The sequence below is a fragment of the Clinocottus analis genome, unplaced genomic scaffold (genome assembly GCF_023055335.1).
Source record: "Clinocottus analis isolate CAN_PGR_092001 unplaced genomic scaffold, fCliAna1.0.p SCAF_7, whole genome shotgun sequence".
NCBI classification, from domain to species: domain Eukaryota; kingdom Metazoa; phylum Chordata; class Actinopteri; order Perciformes; family Cottidae; genus Clinocottus; species Clinocottus analis.
The window spans coordinates 22356805-22374836 of record NW_027176229.1 but is presented as its reverse complement, the minus strand read 5'-3'; the positions used below and the strand labels follow the sequence as shown (position 1 = coordinate 22374836).

The 18032-nt window shown below is 48.0% G+C and overlaps 2 protein-coding genes across 3 annotated transcripts in view; one reads left to right on the top strand and one right to left on the bottom strand.

The window, feature by feature from the left end:
* Positions 1 to 3264: 3264 nt before the first annotated feature.
* On the top strand, positions 3265 to 16228 carry si:dkey-178e17.3 (somatomedin-B and thrombospondin type-1 domain-containing protein). Of its 2 annotated transcripts, none has more exons than XM_068566637.1 (5): positions 3265 to 3650; positions 11348 to 11530; positions 11619 to 11709; positions 13430 to 13588; positions 14887 to 16228. In XM_068566637.1, the coding sequence occupies exons 1-5, from the start codon at positions 3395 to 3397 to the stop codon at positions 14990 to 14992; spliced, it is 795 nt and encodes a 264-aa protein (XP_068422738.1). In that variant the 5' UTR covers positions 3265 to 3394; the 3' UTR covers positions 14993 to 16228. The 2 variants fall into 2 exon arrangements, with proteins under 2 accessions (XP_068422738.1, XP_068422737.1); XM_068566636.1 differs by having other exon boundaries at positions 11345 to 11530.
* The window catches only part of LOC137779127 (transcription factor BTF3-like), a 133914-nt gene continuing 125325 nt past the window's right edge, over positions 9444 to 18032 (bottom strand). Inside the window, exon 7 of the mRNA XM_068566641.1 lies at positions 9444 to 9456. The gene's annotated coding sequence lies outside the window, so the exon portion shown is untranslated. The remainder of the gene's footprint in view (positions 9457 to 18032) is intronic.

The window sequence follows — 18032 nt, the reverse complement described above, 5'->3', positions numbered from 1 at the left end:
GTTCCAACAACACGGGAACAAAACGCTCCAACTTGTTGAGACTCCTCCATTTGGCTTTTTTAATAAATAGATTAAATAAAATGTAAATCTCTTTCAAGTGAACCAGATTGCTCCATCAGACAAACACTAACATGTGCAATCACTTTGTTAAAACAATGCAAATAAAGTTATACATGTGCAAAAAAATAACTCATATTAGGCAAAAATAATCACCAAGGAAGCCGGTTGGATCCGTTTTCTCCCCATAGCTTCATGTTGAAGTGTCCTTGAGCAAGGCACTGAAGCCCCAGAGCTTCACAGCGGCACAAAGCTAATGTAATACCTCCGCGCCCCACCAGGGGGTCGCGCCCCGCAGTTTGAGAACCGGCGCTCTCGCTGGTGCTGCTCTCTTCCTGGTGAGGAGCAGCTGGTTCAGGACTTCCATCACCGAGTCTTCACTTGAAGCCACTTCACGTTTACGATGCGCCGAATACTTTTACACGGCGTTCGAGTCTCATGTCGTCGCTTTACTCACCAGCACTGTGCTTTCATTGTAAAGTGTAAAACATATTTTAATCCATGTGCCAAATGTATGAATGTGTGTTCAGAGTAGCTTAAAGACCTAAAGTAGAGAATATATGACTTGTATATTGTGACATATACGTTATAGATGTATTTATTGGACTTCATGGACACGGTTGAGGGATCATTTGCGGTCAAAAAAAAGCTTTTTCCTGTGTGATCGGGTCGGTTTTTAAAGAAGTTATGTAACGTGTGTTATTGTTGTGTTTCACTGTGAGTCTGAAGGACCCGACGACACTTAAAGTCATAGAGACCGAGTGACCTCTGACCTCTTTTTAACCCTTGATCGAAGCAGAAGCAGTGAAACCCGAACAAGAGAGACGACTTTTCATCCGTGCACATTTCTTCTCTCTCAGGTGGGACGTCGGTTTCTCTGCTTCCTTCACTGTCAAGGTCTTTTGCAAAAGTGCCTTTTTGCGGAGAAGTATCTCCCTCCATCTGTTTGTTTTTGGGTTTTTTTTTACATTTCTGTGGTCCATTCATAAAAAAAACTGTGTTTTATGAAAACACGACTGATGGATTATGTTCCCATCGCCGTGTAGAAAATGTGATTGTCACAGCAAACCAATGTATTCCAAGACTGTACGTGTGTGTGTGGTATCTTCATGATGACGCTTGTGCAATAACACCCCCCACCTCCCCCCCCCACACACACACACACACACACTCACTCAAAACTCATTAAAACAAGCGTCTGAACACAGTTGTTGTCTTTTCTTCCTCCCTCTCCGGCTCCTCTGTGGCAGCAGATCACCGTTGGGACAAACCATGAAAAACAGGGGACTCATTGTTCCGGTTTTGGCTGATGCTCATGTAGTCCAGCTCTCTCTCTCTCTCGCTCGCTCTCTCTCTCTCCTGCACACACACTCACACACAAACACACTTTAAATCGGCGGTGCCACAGTGTTTGTTGTGAGAAGGAATGTGAAAACTCTGCAGGAGAAGGGAAGTGGATATGAAGGCCCCAGTGAGGAAGCTCAACTGAAGTATAGTGTGTGTGTGTGTGTGTGTGGTATGAAGCGCCAAAAACGTAGAGGAAAAAGTATGAAAACACAAAAAAATCTTGTTGTAAAGTACAGTGCTGATACAGTACCGCCACTGCTTTGTGCATGCCAATTCCTCTTTAACCAGTAGGTGGAGCTGTTGCCAGAGCCTCAAACACATCTGTGAGGCTCACACACACACACACACACACACACACACACACACACACACGCACGTGCTCATGGATGATGAGAGACGCCTCCTTTCACTTGGCATATCTGTACAAAAGAGCTTTATGAGATGAGTCAAAGCACCGACCCACCTCCCTTCATCCTGACATCATCACCCCCTCCTCCTCCTCCTCCTCCTCCTCTTCCTCCTCTTCTTCTTCTCCTCTTTTTCTCTGGATTGGGCCAAAGATTGCCGAAGGATCTCTCATCATCTTCGCAGACATCAGCTCGGGCCTCCGGCTCCTCGTTGAAGCTCCTCGTGGAAACAGAGCCGTGACTTTAAAGATGGACGTTAAACATTAAACACAGAACAGGAGGTTTTATTTCAGCTGCTGGATTATTTTACTTTCTCCAGAGGCGTGTAAATACTTTATAGGCTACTTGTTTTTAAAAGATCGATCCCTAACCTGTCGTATATGACAAGATATAAACAATTCAGCTTTCTCATTTGAAGTCGACAAGATAAATACATATTTATACTCTCTAGTACTGTTTGACCTTCACTTGACCCCTCTATAGACGTAGTCCTGGACCTCACAGGTGTGTATTAGGCCTCGCTCCCTCGTGGCTGTTGTGACTTCAGCTCCAGTGAGCTCATTTGTTTATGTTTACACATTAAAAAGGTTCTCTGAACGTCATGTTAACCCTTCAGCTTCAGGACTGAGATGCTTCTCCACAACGTGGACATCTTTACTGGCACATTCACTTCTTCACACAGTATTTCATTGACCTGTCACGTGTCTTCTTTAAACTCTGCATTAAGGGGTTTGAACCACTGTCCTCCCTCCTCCCCCCTCCCTCCCGTTTCTCCCCGAAAGCCGCCATTCACTCCGACCCAGTGAAGGGTGAGTAACGTTATTGTTCTCTCCAAAAGGGTGGATGCTCTTCCTCCTGCGCCATGAGGTGAAGGTCTTTTCTTTCCTTGTTGTTGTTGTTGTTGTTGTTGCGGCTCAGAAAAGAAGACCTCGTCACAGCTGTTGACTGACTCTTACTTCCATGTGTCCTCACTCCTCGTTTGTGGACGTAAAGTGTCCGCGCCGCTGTCCGTGGTGCTGAACGCGATTCTCTGACTGGAAGCAAGAAGACGTATAGAAACTTTGTCCTTTTGGTTTCGTCTCCGTGACAAGATGGTGTCGCCTGTGAAAGCCTTTTATTCGGGGATCACTTGAAGGGGCGTTTCCGTTTCCTGAACACTGAAGGTCTTCTTCATGAGCAGGAATACGACGACGCACTCACTCATGTGTTGAGCAACAGATTGAGCAACAGAGAGAGGGAGGGAGGGTAGGAGGGGGGCACAGAGAGAGAGAGAGAGAGAGAGAGAGAGAGAGAGAGAGAGAGAGAGAGAGAGAGAGAGAGAGAGAGAGAGAGAGAGAGAGAGAGACTGTACGCCAACAGTGGCTGTAAGGGGCGGCGTCCACCACATGGAGAGGAGAGGCGGCGCGCACACGAGCTCCACTTTTACGCATCAGCTGTTCGCGTCAAGGTGTCAATGCCGAAGTTACCTGGATTTGGATTTCTATTGAGAATAAGAGCTCCAGTGTCTTCATAACACACCTCCGCTCCAACCCGCCTGTGAGTGTGTGTGTGTGTGTGTGTGTGTCATTGTGTGTGTGACCGTCATGGGAGCGCGTGGATGGAGCTCTGCGCGTCTGCGTTGGCTCGTCGTCCTCGGCGGATGTCTCGCGCTCTTCTGCGGCGGGATGGTCCCGCGCGCCGAGGCGGGCTGCGGGGAGCGCGAGAGCCCCAACTGCTGCGCGGGCCGCGACAACGAGTGCTTCGAGTACAGCAAGAGGAAGACGGCGTGCTACTGCGACACGTACTGCCAGAAGACCGGCGACTGCTGCGAGGACTACCAGCGCGTGTGCCAAATATCCGGTGAGCCCAGTTGCGGTGAATTGATGCGCGTATTGAGAAGCGCAAAGTGTATGAGAGGAGGAGGGGGGGGGGGGGGGGGGGCAGCTGTGTGACGCCTTTGTTGTGCAGTGTGAGTCGGCTGGCGTTGAGGTGACATGGAGACAGTGAGACATACTGCACATAGCTGTCTGTCTGCAGCTGTTTTAAGTGATGTTTGCTTCTTTTTGTGTGTTTTTTTGCGCAGCAGGTTGCGTGCTTGTGCTTGTGTGTGCGTGTGTTTTGAAGTTTGCGAGCACTTTGAGGCTGATGGTTCACCCCCCCCCCCCCCCCCCCTCACTCCCCGCACGCTGCTATATATGGACACGTGAAGGGGACACACAGCCAAAGATGGGCAGAGAGCAGCAGCTCTGCGGCTCTTTGAGGCTCTTGAGTCGCAGCACCTGCGCGAGTTCAGCGCTGCGCCTCAGAGCTTCCTCAGGACTTACAGGCGCGCGCAGTGTAAACATGGAACATCCGGGTCTTTTGCTCTGAGCGCTGCGCTGTGAGCGGCGCCTCATCCGGTCACTTTGAGCGCTGAAGCGACGTGACGCAGTTCAGCCGCGAGAGAAGCGACACCTGCTGGACGCCAGAAGAACAGCAGCAGAGTACTACTAGTACATAGTACTACTGCGTAGTACTACTGCCACATAGTACTACTACTACTATATACTACTACTACTGCATAGTACTACTACTGCATAGTACTACTGCATTCTACTACTACATAGTACTACTACTACATAGTACTACTACTACGACATACTACTACTACTACTGCATAGTACTACTACTACCTAGTACTTCTACATAGTACTACTGCATTCTACTACTACATAATACAACTACACTACACAATACTACTACATAATACTATAGTACTATGTAGTAGTACTGTGTAGTACTACTACATAATACTGCTACATGGTACTACTACTACTACATATATAATCCTACTACTACATAGTACTACTACCCTACACTACTACATAATACTACTACATAGTACTACTACATATATAATACTACTACATATACAATACTACTACATAGTACTACTACTACATATGTAATACTACTACATAGTACTACTGCTGTTATTTCCAGGGAGAAAACGCACGTTATGATGACATCATCGCTTCTTTACTTTACTTTTAAAGTTTTACTTTAACAGCGTTTCAATACTTTTTTGTGACAATTTCAGGAGTAAAAGTGTTCAAAGTTTCACACAAAAAACACTTTAAATGGAAGAAAAAAGTCTTTCAGTATAAACGGAGGCGCGGCTACCACTGAGTACACACACTACACACTACACACTACACACTACACACACTACACACACAACACCATACATCCAACACCAGAAACACCTTAAACACCACGCGGTCACGTGGCTCGGCTTCCTGTTTCATGTCGCGACGCCTCGAGGAGCTCGTCTGTGTACCGTCTGTCACGGTCTGTGTACCGTCTGTCACGGTCTGTGTACCGTCTGTGTACCGTCTGTCACGGTCTGTGGTGCAGTCGCGTCGGCTGGAGTCGCGCACAGAGCGCGGAGCGGGTGGTGACGTCAGAGCAGCCGACAGGGCGACGGCAACACGCAGCTTGTTGTGGGACACGAACCCTCCAAAGCAACAACAGCTCAGATGAAGTATCCAGCAGTTTGTGTTGGTTGTAAACGTTCCGTGAACTTAAAAGGTTGTGGATTGTTTTGAGGGAAAACAAAATCACATTTTTTTTTTACAGCCTCTGGTTTTAACCAGTGAAGCCAAATGTGGAAGCGTCTTAAAACTCACATTCTTACAAAAGGCCAGCAGGGGGCGACTTCACGGGTTGCAGAAGTAAGTCAGGTTGTATAGAAATCTACGAGAAAATGACTCTACTCCTCTCTTGATGTATTCCCTCAGTAAACATGGTAAACATGAGTTTATGTCTCACTCTCTAGTTTCTAGTCTTCTTCAATACAGCATGATGTTCATTTAGTACATTATTATAATCATTTAGACTCAAACAGGGGACGCTTTAGGGGCGGGGCTACCTTGTGATTGACAGGTCACTGCTGCTACCAGAGCTAACGCTTCACGTCACAACGTCACTCCCCCGGAAAGTCCAAATATGGTCTCTTCCGTTTCCTGGTTGCAGAAATCCAAGATGGCCGCGGCCAAATCTTCCAAACTCAAGGCTTCAAAAGGGGCAGCTCACAAACCAATGGGTGGTGTCTACAACGACTACATCCATTTATTCTGTGCTACAAACTGTAGCGCGCCATTTTTTTTCCTCCTCTCCGGTGTCGGGCACGTACGAGACATTTCCCGGCTGCATTCTTTCACCTTTCTGCAGGAGTTAAAGGGAGGACATTGTCGCTACGTCAGCCCTACAGGGAGCGTCTAATTGCTCATTCCTCTTCACATACTGGGGGGAGGTGGTGGTGAGAGGAGGGGGGGGGGGGGGGGTTAGCTCCTCACCTCCTCTGGGGGGCGTCTGGTAGTTCTCACTTTAGCAGGAAAGGCGTAGCGTAGCCTCAGATACAGCAGAGGGCCGCTCATCCCTCACCCGTCTCCCTTCAGGCACCTCTGCTTCTTCTCGTCTCTGGACGGCGTTCACTCCCCCGTTTCTTCTTCCGTTGCCTCCCTCCCTCCCTCCTCCTCCCCCTCCCCTCTCACGTTCTTTCTGTAACCTCTTGAGAGCGGCGCTCGGGTGTTTTCGCCCTCGGTTTGGGCTGAAATGGGCCAGCTGTTGCAGTTTATTCCAGACAAACAGCTGACGTCCACGCTGGATGCTCCGGGTTGTTAGTTTGACGCCCTTCATCGGGCGTCTACATGCCACCTACTGGCTGCTGTGACTTGGCCATTGTAGCTATGTTGTAGCAATGCATAGAGTATAAAGAGACAATGAGCAATACTATTAGCATATTTGATCATATTTGTGTGCAATATTGTTATATCTTTTATATTTTCTGCCTAGGAGTAGCGAGCAAAATCAGCTTTTTATTGTATAGAATAACTGTTATCTGTGCTTATGACAGTAAAAACATCTTGAATCTTACATGGCCGGAAAAAAACATAAATAATGTATTTCATTGTCCACTTGGGGAGGGAGTCAACAGTTCTATGACTTCAGCAGCTGCAGAGAAATGTATCACGGGGACATTTGCATGTCATTTTCTTTCAATTAATCTCAATCTGGCAGAATAAAATGGTCTACTTAAGCAATAAGGGACGAGAGTCAGTACTGTATCGTCAATAATGTTGAACTGTACATTATCATTCTCATCAAAATATCAAAGTTTAAACAAAACATGTATTAGTTATTATGTTGTGTACGTAAACAGCTAGGGCTTTTATTGTGGAGGGGGAAACGAAAAGAGAGGAGGATTTGTTTGAGTGAAAAGGGAGACAACAATAAAATGGTTGCCGTCTTGTCTTACCTAACGAAACAGCGTGTTACTTTATTATTATTACACAAGTGTAGACGCAAGAGAAACCCTCGGCTACACACGTTTGATAACCGTCAAACTTGAAATGACGACTAACGGTCGCACAATCTAAATTGTTGTTTTGAGTGGAACGCTCCGGTAAATGTGAACAGGTTGTACAGTGCTTTATGAATCAATAAACTACACTCTGTGACTCACAATCAACCAATCAGAATGCTTGATTTGGATCAAATCAAGCATTATTTAAGCAATAAGGGACAAGAGGCAGTACTGTATTGACAATAACGTACAGTTCAAGGGTTCAGCATCCTTGAACAGTACATTAGTGACGATACAGTGCTGCCTCTCGTCCTTTACCATCCCACAAGACAAACATGGTTTAAATACACAGGGAAAGAGGGGGCAGGTGATTGGAAACAGCTGGAAACAATTAGCAGACAATTAAACGATCACATGGGCAGGAAGGGCAGGGGGACACAAGAGGCACGGACCTTCAAAATAAAACTCAAAACACACCACACCATGCCGTAAAAATGTGTTTCTCAGCAATTTATGAGCTGGATTAGCCTGAAAAATTGGGACAACACACCCTCGATCCCTCACGTCGTGAAGTTGCTGATCTTTCTTCTTCTTCTTCTGTTGTTTTCAAAGTTGTTCAGGAAGCGGAGCCGTGAACTCCTTCGGTCCGCGTCGGGGAGGCCGACACGGTTGCGCAACTCTGGAAAACAGAAAATCAGTCTCAGCTGTGTTTGCGTAGCGACTCCTTTAAACGAGCCGCTTTGCTCGGCTGCTCTCGCCAAGGTGTCTACAGGAAACACTTACGCGCTCGCCCTGTTATTAGGGCTCAGGCCCGTGTCCCTCTGCCCCAATAACAGGCTTCTCCCTTGTTGTTTGTGTGCGTTGTACATGCGCTGTGGACCGCCATCCTCTGGAGCAGCTGGACATCTGGGTCCCATCAAGAGGAGGTGGTGGAGGTGGAGGGGGGGAAACAAGAAGGGAGAGCGCGGGACAAAGCGGCAAAGGGAGGTGAAGATAAAGCAAATTGGGGCGGGCGGGTCAGATAAGTCTTTTGTGATTGAAACCCTTAAAATGGAAGCAGAGTTCAGGGCGAGGGAAAGAGAAAAGGGAAGGAATGCCGACGCGCCTTTTTATCTCTCGGTGTGGCGAGCGTGACCGGAGATTGGCCGACACGTGAGGAGATAAACGCGGCGATGTTGGATAACGTTGAGTGGTTTTTGGCTCGTTTGATTGCCGTTTGAATGAAGCTCTGCCAAAAGCACGACACGCTAACTTTACTGCCATGAACTCCTTAAAAGAAACGGATATTTATCTAATAATTTGTTTGATATCAGTGTGTTAAACCACCGCGTATGAACCTGTAATGTTTAAAGTGCCAAGGAGATTCATTAGAACTGCGTCAATGTGGTTTGACCAGATTTAATCAAATTGTTGGTTAAAAAAACACACACATTTGTGTAGGTCACCTCTTTAAAACTGAGCCCAAAGAGGAAAAACAGGGAAACAAATCTATGAGAATCTCCAAAGTTAACTCGCAAAGAAGTTTCTGTGGCCTTAAAGTTGAGAAGACGTATCAGTTCTTCGGCGCGTCGAAGGTCACTGTATGAAAAAAAATGGCCGTTGTGCTGCAGAAGAAGAGGAAACACAGATCTGGAGTCGGTGGCATGGCGCAACACGGGACTTTTTCGAGTACTTGAAAAAAAAGCGCTTTGTAAAAACTTACCAGCTGATCCAAAAAGACAAAAGACAGACATGCTGACAACGAGCGCCGTTTGTTTCCTGTATCGCGGGCCGGGGTCGCGGGGGGTCAGAGGTCAGAAGGTGGTGGCGTGCTTTTCCGACGGGGCACTTTCTCTTCCACAATGAGGAGGGGGGGGGAGGGGGAGGGGGTAAGGGGGGGGGGGGATGTGAGGCCTGTCTGCAGGGTTAGCATGTGGGTGGCGGGACTGTCGCACTGGTGGTACCAGAACGGAGCCGGGGGGACCACCGCGGTTTGGTAATTGCCTTCTGACCTTTGGCGGCCCGGAGGGGGGCAACAGGTCTGAAACTCTCAGACAGGGGCCTCAGTCCCCTTGTTGTGTGTGTGTGTGTGGGGTGTGTGTGTGTGGATCAGTGGTGGTAATAATCCCCCCCCCCCTCGGGCGCGGGAACTTGCTGAACCTCCAGGTTTCATTGCGCTCCCTCTTGACCTGCTTCCTCGTGTCTTCCCCCCCCCCAAAAAAAACTATTTGAGAAAGACAAATAGCGTCATTGAAACGGCCCCCTCCTGTGTGAACGTCACAGGATGCGGATGGGGGGGGTGGGGGTGGGGAGGGGGAGGGTTAGGGGGGAGGAGGGGGGAGGGAAAAGGACGATCGGTGAGGATAAGAAGAGGCGGAGGAGGCAACAGTAGGAGGTCGATACGGTCGCGCTGGCTGATTCGATCGCGTCCCGTCAAGGAAGCCCACAGGCCGACGTAATAATGTGTGTGTGTGTGTGTGTGTGTGTGTGTGTCTGTGTGTGTGTGTGTGATGTGTGTTGTAAGGGTGATGACTGAGCGGGGAACGAGCCAGAGAGCGGCTGTTTTTTTTCTTCTTTTTCTGACAAATTGTTTTTGATGTGTGTTTGTGTGCGTGTGTGTGTGTGTCTGTGTGTGTGTGTGTGTGATGATCTGGGAAAGGCTAGTGTCAGGTGGGCAGCACTAATGTGCAGGAATGCAGAGATTCCACAGTGGCTTTGTGGATCGGCTGTGTCACTGAGACAAACCCCAACGGGACCATGGGAATGAACCGAACAGGCGGCACCTTGAAAGCTCTCTTTCTCCTGTTCACACACACACACACACACACACACTCGCAGCATTGTGCTGCATGGTGTGTGTGTGTGTGTGTGTGTGTGTGTTAGATGGGCGAGGGAGGATTAGATTCAGTTATGGTATATTTATCGACTCCCTCCGTATAATTTCCCCCCAAGAACGTGGAGGAGCTTCAAAGTCGTTGTGCACCTGCTCTTGTTGTGTTTTTGTCGTGTACAATTAGGGAAATACAACAATCAGATGATCTGATGAGGATCTAAAGAGTTCTTTATATTTGTTTGTTGTGTGTGTGTGTGTGTGTGTGTTCACTTCCTCCAACCCGCCCCCCTTAAAAAACATGGCGACCGCTATTAAATGTCCGCTTGATTGCCGCTCGCAGCCTCTCGGCTTTGATCAGCGCGACCAGCCGACGCCGCTTCCTGCCTGCCGCCATGTAATTGGCTCACTTCTACCGGAGCGAGGAGCCTGATTGTGTAGCCGCCGCTGCTGCGTTTATGTGGTGCGTTGCTTTTTGAGTGTTTGTGTGCGCTTGAATGTGTGGCAGAGGGAAACCAGAGCGAGGACAGGATGCAGAGAATTAGCCCTTTTATTTAAATACCCGCACACATGTGACCCCCGGAGGTCACAGACTTCCTGAGTCGGGGGGCGGACGCCATGATGACCCCCGTCACTCGTTTTCCCGCCATTCAGTCGATGCAATATTACACAACTCCGTATCAGGTCATCGTTGTTGTTTTTCTCAAAATAAAACATTTTGTTGACAGCTTGAGAGATAGTCTTATCTTTCTTTTGTGGCTGTATCCGCTAGCTCCCCGCTGTAGCCGGCTAGCGCTGCTGCTAATTCTCCACTAGCTCAGCGTTAGCTCTCTGCTAGCTCCCAGACAACCACCGAAGGGAGCGGGACCAGCCCCGGCTCGACGCCCGACGCGGGCAGTAGCAGCAGCAGCTAGCCGAGAGCTAGCAGCAGCGCTAGCTTGCTACAGCGGCTTGTAACCCAACTTTTTCGCTAGTTATTTGTTATTTAGTTTGACACTGGAAAGCAGAATCGTCCCAGTTCCTTCCACACAGCGAGGCTAGCGCTGCTGCTAGCTCCCCGCTAGCTCCCAGACAACCACGAAGGTAGCGGGACAAGCCCCGGCTCGACGCCCGACTGGCAGCGGAGACGTGGGCAGTAGCAGCATCAGCTAGCGGGGAGCTAGCAGCAGCTAGCTTGCTACAGCGGCTTGTAACCCGACTTCTACGCTAGTTATTTGTTATTTAGTTTGACGCTGGAAAGCAGAGTCGTCCCAGTTCCTTCCACACAGCGAGGCTTACAGCGTATTGATTGACTGCTACGCAAAAAGCTGGAGTTATGGCCGTAAAACCCCTCTGCTGATCTCTCTCTCTCTCTCCCTCTCTCTCTCTCTCTCTCTCTCCCTCTCTGTCTCCCCCCAGCAGCCATTGACTGCGTGGTGGGCTCTTGGGGCCCCTGGTCGCCGTGCACGTCCCCGTGCGGCGTCGGCAGCACGGAGCGGAGTCGCCAAGTGTCCGTCCCGCCCAGGAACGGGGGCACGCCATGTCCGGACCTCAAGCAGCGCCGGGGATGCTTCGGGAACAACGCCATATGCAGCACCGCCAAAGGTGAGAGGCCCTGACCTGCTCTACGCCTCCGCTGACCTTTCTGCAATCTATTTCATTTTGTTCCAAACGGTGTCCTCTCGATCTTCAGAGGTGGCAAAGATCCTGCCGGATTCCTTCAAGAGGAACTTCAAGGACCCCTGGAGGCGACCACACATGCTGATGAAGGAGGAGAAGGCCAGGTGAGGCCTCCAGTATCACACGGGCTAATGACAGGTGTAATGGGCGGAGCTTAGTGACTTTCAATCACTTCAATACCCGGGAAAAAAGCACAACTCCTACTCGTGACCGTACACATGACCGGTAACGCGCTTCGAGACCGCTTTTCGAACAGTTTGTGTTGCCTCAGTTTTGACTTCAAAGGTCGCTCCAGGATTAACTTTGCGCTCGCCGCGAGATTAGACAACGCAGGCCGAGCTCCAAGGTTACCAGGACACGCCGAGCCTTGAAACCCGCTTTGACTGTGTAACATGAACGCCGTGTGCTGAGCTGACCTTTCGCTGATAAGGCCGCCGCGATCCGTGCGAACAGGCAACCCCTCCCCCTTCTCCTCTTCCTCCCCCTTCCTCCTCTTCCTCCTCTTCCCTTGTGGAGGCCGTCTTTGATCGCAGCTGATTGCAGATGTCGAGGTTTGTTTTTTTGGAGCTGGAACAATCAGGAGACGGCGTAGGGATTAAAATCCCTGCTGGTTCTTCAGCCTGATGAAGACAGACATGGGATACCTTTGTTTTGACTGGAACACAAAGGAAGCGCATCACTCATGAACCATTTAGGTTTGTTTTACTCGCACAGACATCTGGTTTCCCGCCTCGAGTGACCGAGAGGTTACAATGACACCAGGTGACGAATGTCTTTTGGATGTCGACGTTATTTTCTGTGAAGTTTGCTGTGCGGTTCTGACTGTGAACCCTCTGAGCAGCCGCGCAGGTGTTTCCCTCGGCGGGTCGGTGGCGTGCAGACTGACAGCTTCCTGTGGGAGCTTCGTCGCACCTGTTAGGGGCGGGACAACTCGCACCTTGCTCGCTTCTCATTGGCAGATTTGTAAAAGGAAATTCTGAACCCGAGCCGAGGTTTAATCTGCTGGAATAATGCAAAACACCTGCGTGGGATGAAGACATGGTGTTTAGGGTTAGTATTAGTTAGTAGTATATATTAGTTAGTATTTAGATAGTATTTTAGTGGTGTGAGGGATTCATGCTTTATTTATATTATTTGAAGTTCTGCAGAATTAAAAAGTTAAAGCCGGGAGGGATAAAAAAAATCCCTTCGTGTCTTTTCAGCATCATTTTTAAATAATCCCAAAGATGGCAATTACTGAGGGAATCTGTTAAGCATTTAATGTTAATTTTCCTACTTTTCTATCAGTGTTTTTTTACTCTGTTTGTGTTTACCGGGTTGTAAAGCGTCAGATCACACCTGAATACTAATGAATGAAAAAGAAAAGTGTCGCTGTTGTTGTCACTGAAACACAATAATACAAAAACTGACTCTTCTTTGACGAACCAAGAGACGGTTGTTTCGAATCGCAGACTAAACAAATAGCGACAACCAGAGATCTTCACATGTTGACACCCGGCTTGAGACCGCCGGGTCGCCTTCGACATGGAACAGCGTCTCTTATCGGGAAGTTTCCATTTTCTCATTTTGTCTAATTTGAGTCATGTTGGATTGTTTTGTCCTTTTAAAAAAAAAGGTTTTCTGAACCTGGCTCGTGCGTTTCCCATGATCCTGTTTTGACCTGAAGCTCAATCCAAAGAACAAAACAGCAGATGTTTAGCTTCTTGGCTACAGCGCACTCGTTCAGTTCTCAATTCCCAACTGTGGGATTTGACCCTTTGACCTCTGTGTTATAATCATTCACCGCATATGACCATCACATGTGAACCTCCCTCCCTCTTGCAGCTACTGTGTGTACCTGCGGCTGAAGCAGGCCAGCGCGGCGTGTAAGCTGAAGCTGTGGAGCGCCCAGCTGGTGAGGGAGAGGCTGGTCTGTGCCGAGTGCCAGAGCGACGCCATGTCCAAGACCGACCGCTGTGGAGGCGACGGCCTGGAGGCCACCAGGTAAACGCAGAGGAGCCACTTCCTTTATGAAGCTTCAGGGCAGAGAAGAAGAGGAAACGAGGATAGTAGCTTTTAACGTCATCGGCAGACTGGCTAGGGAAAACAAAAGAAGGGAAGAGGCCCATGAGCAAGGCACTGAAAGGAGCTGAATGAGTTAAAGGGTACATGTCGGACGACGCGCTCACAGCTTCGCTCAATCAATACGTGTAGATGGGATGTGAAGCTTCCTCAACACAGATGTGTGACCCTCTTTACTCAAACATGTGACATTAACTTGCTGTGTAAACCACATCCACCAGCTTGTCTCTCCTCAGTTTGAGGAATGAAAATAAAAGAGTAACTAATGTAACTAATGTAATGTAACTAACGTAACTAACTTAGAGAATGTAACTAATGTAACTAACTTAATGAATGTAACTAATGTAATGTAACTAACTTAATGAATGTAACTAATGTAATGTAACTAACTTAATGAATGTAACTAATGTAACTAATGTAACTAATGTAATGTAACTAACGTAACTAACTTAGAGAATGTAACTAATGTAACTAACTTAATGAATGTAACTAATGTAATGTAACTAACTTAATGAATGTAACTAATGTAATGTAACTAACTTAATGAATGTAACTAATGTAACTAATGTAACTAATGTAATGTAACTAACGTAACTAACTTAGAGAATGTAACTAATGTAACTAACTTAATGAATGTAACTAACTTAGACAATGTAACTAATGTAATGTAACTAACTTAATGAATGTAACTAACTTAGACAATGTAACTAATGTAATGTAACTAACTTAATGAATGTAACTAATGTAACTAATTAATGTAACTAACTTAATAAATGTAACTAATGTAATGTAACTAACTTAATGAATGTAACTAATGTAACTAATGTAATGTAACTAACTTAGAGAATGTAACTAATGTAACTAACTTAATGAATGTAACTAATGTAATGTAACTAACTTAATGAATGTAACTAATGTAATGTAACTAACTTAGAGAATGCGACTAACGTAATGTAACTAATGTAACTAATTTAATGAATGAAACTAATGTAACTAACTTAACTTAACTAATGTAATGTAACATGTGTAACTAACGTAATGTAACTAATGAAATATAACTTACTAAGAGAATGCAACTAATGAAATGTAACTAATTTAATGTAAATAATGTAACAAAAGTAACTCACTCGCTCCACACCCGGCTCCGCCCCCCCCCCCCCCCCCCCCCCCTCCCTCTCTCTCTCTCTCTCTCTCTCTCTCTCTCTCTCTCTGTCTCTCAGGACGTTCTGGGCGGCGGCGTCGGTGCCAGGCTGTCATGGCTCCTGGGTGCGGGAGTCGTCCTCTGAGGGCTGCCGCTGCCCGCCGTACTCTGTGCTGTTCGTGTGAGCCGCCCGCCAGACGCCCACGCCCACGCCCACGCCCACGCCCACGCCCACGCCCACGCCCTCGCTCACGCCCACGCCGACCAGCCCCTTCCGATCCAGATTACCGGACGGGTAAACTCAAGGAGATCCGCAGCATCCTGCCTCCCCCCTCCTCCCCCCCGCCTCCCCCTCTGTACTGTACACACTGTTAACTCAGCACATGTTCGCCTTTGCCTTCGACACCACGTTGTGTACTTCTCCTCCAAAGCACAGCTACACTATGTACCTTTTTATTTGTGTTTCCTCTGAATCTCTGCTATCTACCTCCATCAATGCGAGTGCATTCGGTAATGCATAATGTATAAATATATAAATATATTATTTTGCTTTATACATTTTCTACTTTTGAGCGTTTATGTGTCATGTATATGTACCTCTATATCGCCACTTCCTGTCTGTATCCAGCAGGAAACTAAACACCAAACCGGTTCATCCAAATTCTACCGATGGCTTGAACCTCGAGTCAAAATATAAATCTGTGTTTTTTACTTTGTTGTTTCTTTTTCCGTCAAAAAAAAAAACAAAAAACACATTTCTACCAGCAAGTCAAGTTGAATATCAGGTATTTATTCTCAGGTGCTTGTCTCGCCCTCTGTCCACTACCCTCTGTCCTCTACCCTCTGTCCTTTGTCCTTTGTCCTATGTCCTCTGCCCTCTTCCCTCTCTCCTCTCATCTGTCCTCTCCCCTCTTCCCTCTACCCTTTGTGCTCTGCCCTATGTCCACTTTCCTCTCTCCTCTGCCCTGTGTTCTCTCTCCTCTGCCTTCTCTCCTCTTCCCTCTGTCCTCTTTCCTCTCTCCTCTGTCCTTTGCGTCCAAGGTCAAACAGATGTTTTTCTCTCTCTTGCTGCCATGTTACTCTCACTTATCTCACTCCATCTGCACTTATTTCTGCTCTTTTTGTCCTTGAAAACAAACAAACAAACAAACAAACAAACAAGCAGTCAGTCATCTGACACTTTCTGGTTCATTAAGAAGAGAGAACACGTGTGATCCAAGTAAAAAAGCTTCTCTCTCTCTCTCTCTCTCTCTCTCTCTCTCTCTCTCTCTCTCTCTCTCTCTCTCTCTCTCTCTCTCTCTCTCTCTCTCGTCTCTGTGTTTGTGTGTTTATTTATTATAAAGCAAGTGATGATGTCATCAGTGCAGCACCTCATACTCTGTACACGGTCCATAAGTGAAAAATAAACTACTATACTGTCATTTCTTCTTCTTCTCCTCCTCTTCCTCCCCCTCTCCGCCCCTCCACGTCACCGTGTGTTCATTACATCACCGTCTTCATGTCACACAGACCGCCATTAGCGCTTCGGACGCCTCTGTGCAATTACCACCAGGGGCCCGATAAGTATATCCTCTCACGGGTCGAACCAATGTTCACCTGCAGCGCAGAAGAAGAGTGCCTTTAACACACAGACACACACACACACTGTGTCACACACACACATCTGTACATCGACATATCTTCCTGTTGCATTCTTGGCATTTTTTGGGGACGTGAACGGGATGACGACGGGCAAAATGACGTCTAATGTGTATAATTATGTTTTTTTTTCGGCCAGGCTCTCCTACAATTTGGTTGTTTTTTTTCCCTGTGTGATGTGGAAAAGCCTGGACGTTCCAAACACGAGGCACTGGACCACGTACATCATGTGGGAATACATCTGTTTCTCTTCCTTTTTCAATTTTAAATTCTCAGTAGCAGCTTTCAGACGTGGGAGAAGAAGCCACTTGGCCTTCCTCCTTGATGTGACATGTGAACCAAAGACTCTGACCCTGAGACGTGTCTATGAGGCCTTGTGTAAAAACCCAACCGATGCTTCCCCTGCATGGCTCATGGGTCAGTATTTGGCTCATTCCCAGCACAAAGAAGCGACTCGGCCGAGGGGAAGGACGGCGGTGAAGCCCGACGGAGGCGTTTGAGGACGTCGACGTTTCGAATTTCACTTTTCTTTGTCTGAGTAACGAGCGCAAAACTACCAAGAGATCTAACGAGTCACCTCTTCCCGAGCTAGTCCCTTTGAGGAAGACTCCTGCCACTTTCACGTGCTTCATCTCCGGGGCACTTGGACCTCGAGTAACCCCTCCTTCCCCCTCCTCCGCCCTCCCCATGCCCAGATCCCCTCCGTCAGCACAACTCTTTCTTTCCTCTTACTACAACAGTGGCAATAGAGTGCCGTCAGCCCGACCAGCGCCGCCCCCCTGAAGCGGGCTTCACCCATCCCGTCCCCTGCCCCCTCACCCCTCCACCCCCCACGCCCTGGCTGCTAACTCCGCTTCACCAAAGGGCAGGAAGCCCCCCCCCGCCTCCCGCTTGTCTCTGGCCCGGCTGCCTGATGGGCTCCGACAGCAGTGTGTTCTGGGATTACTGCCGGTGAAAAGGGGGGCATTCCAGCACCGCCGGGCCTTTGTCACAGCACGGCCACTGTTTGCTTTTGGCAAGACAGCTGTTCAAAGCCCCTCCCACTCCCGTCGGATGGCGTCGAGGGGAAAGAAACCCAGCGGTTGACTTCCTGCTTATCGGCGCAGGAGGCACCTCCGACCTGAGGTCGCCTCCATCTTCACCCGGAGACTCGTCCGTCCGTCCGTGCTGTAAAACACGACCGCTGCAGCTTTTGGTGACCCAGACGAGATAAAAAAAAAAGCTTTATATTTTTGTCATAGCGCAGAGTTTGGTTGGCGCGTCTGAGGCCTTCAACCTGACTTTTAGAAATAATCAAATTAATGAAATATCTCCAAAAAAAAACATGCTTGAAATGTTTGAGAAACCCTTCCAGTTCAGACATGCAGGGGGGCGAGGGGGTGTTCGAGAGGGGGTTGTACCCCCAAATTTTACCCCCTCTGAGTGTGTAGGTGTGTGTTTTTGTTGAAGTGTGTACTGTAATCAGCAAGTCATCCTAATGAGGGCTTGTTGCCACTGTGGGAGCAGCTGGTCCAACACGGAGGAATGATAATGAATAGACGCCTCGACACGAGGACCTGAGCCACACACAGCAACACAGCTGGTGCA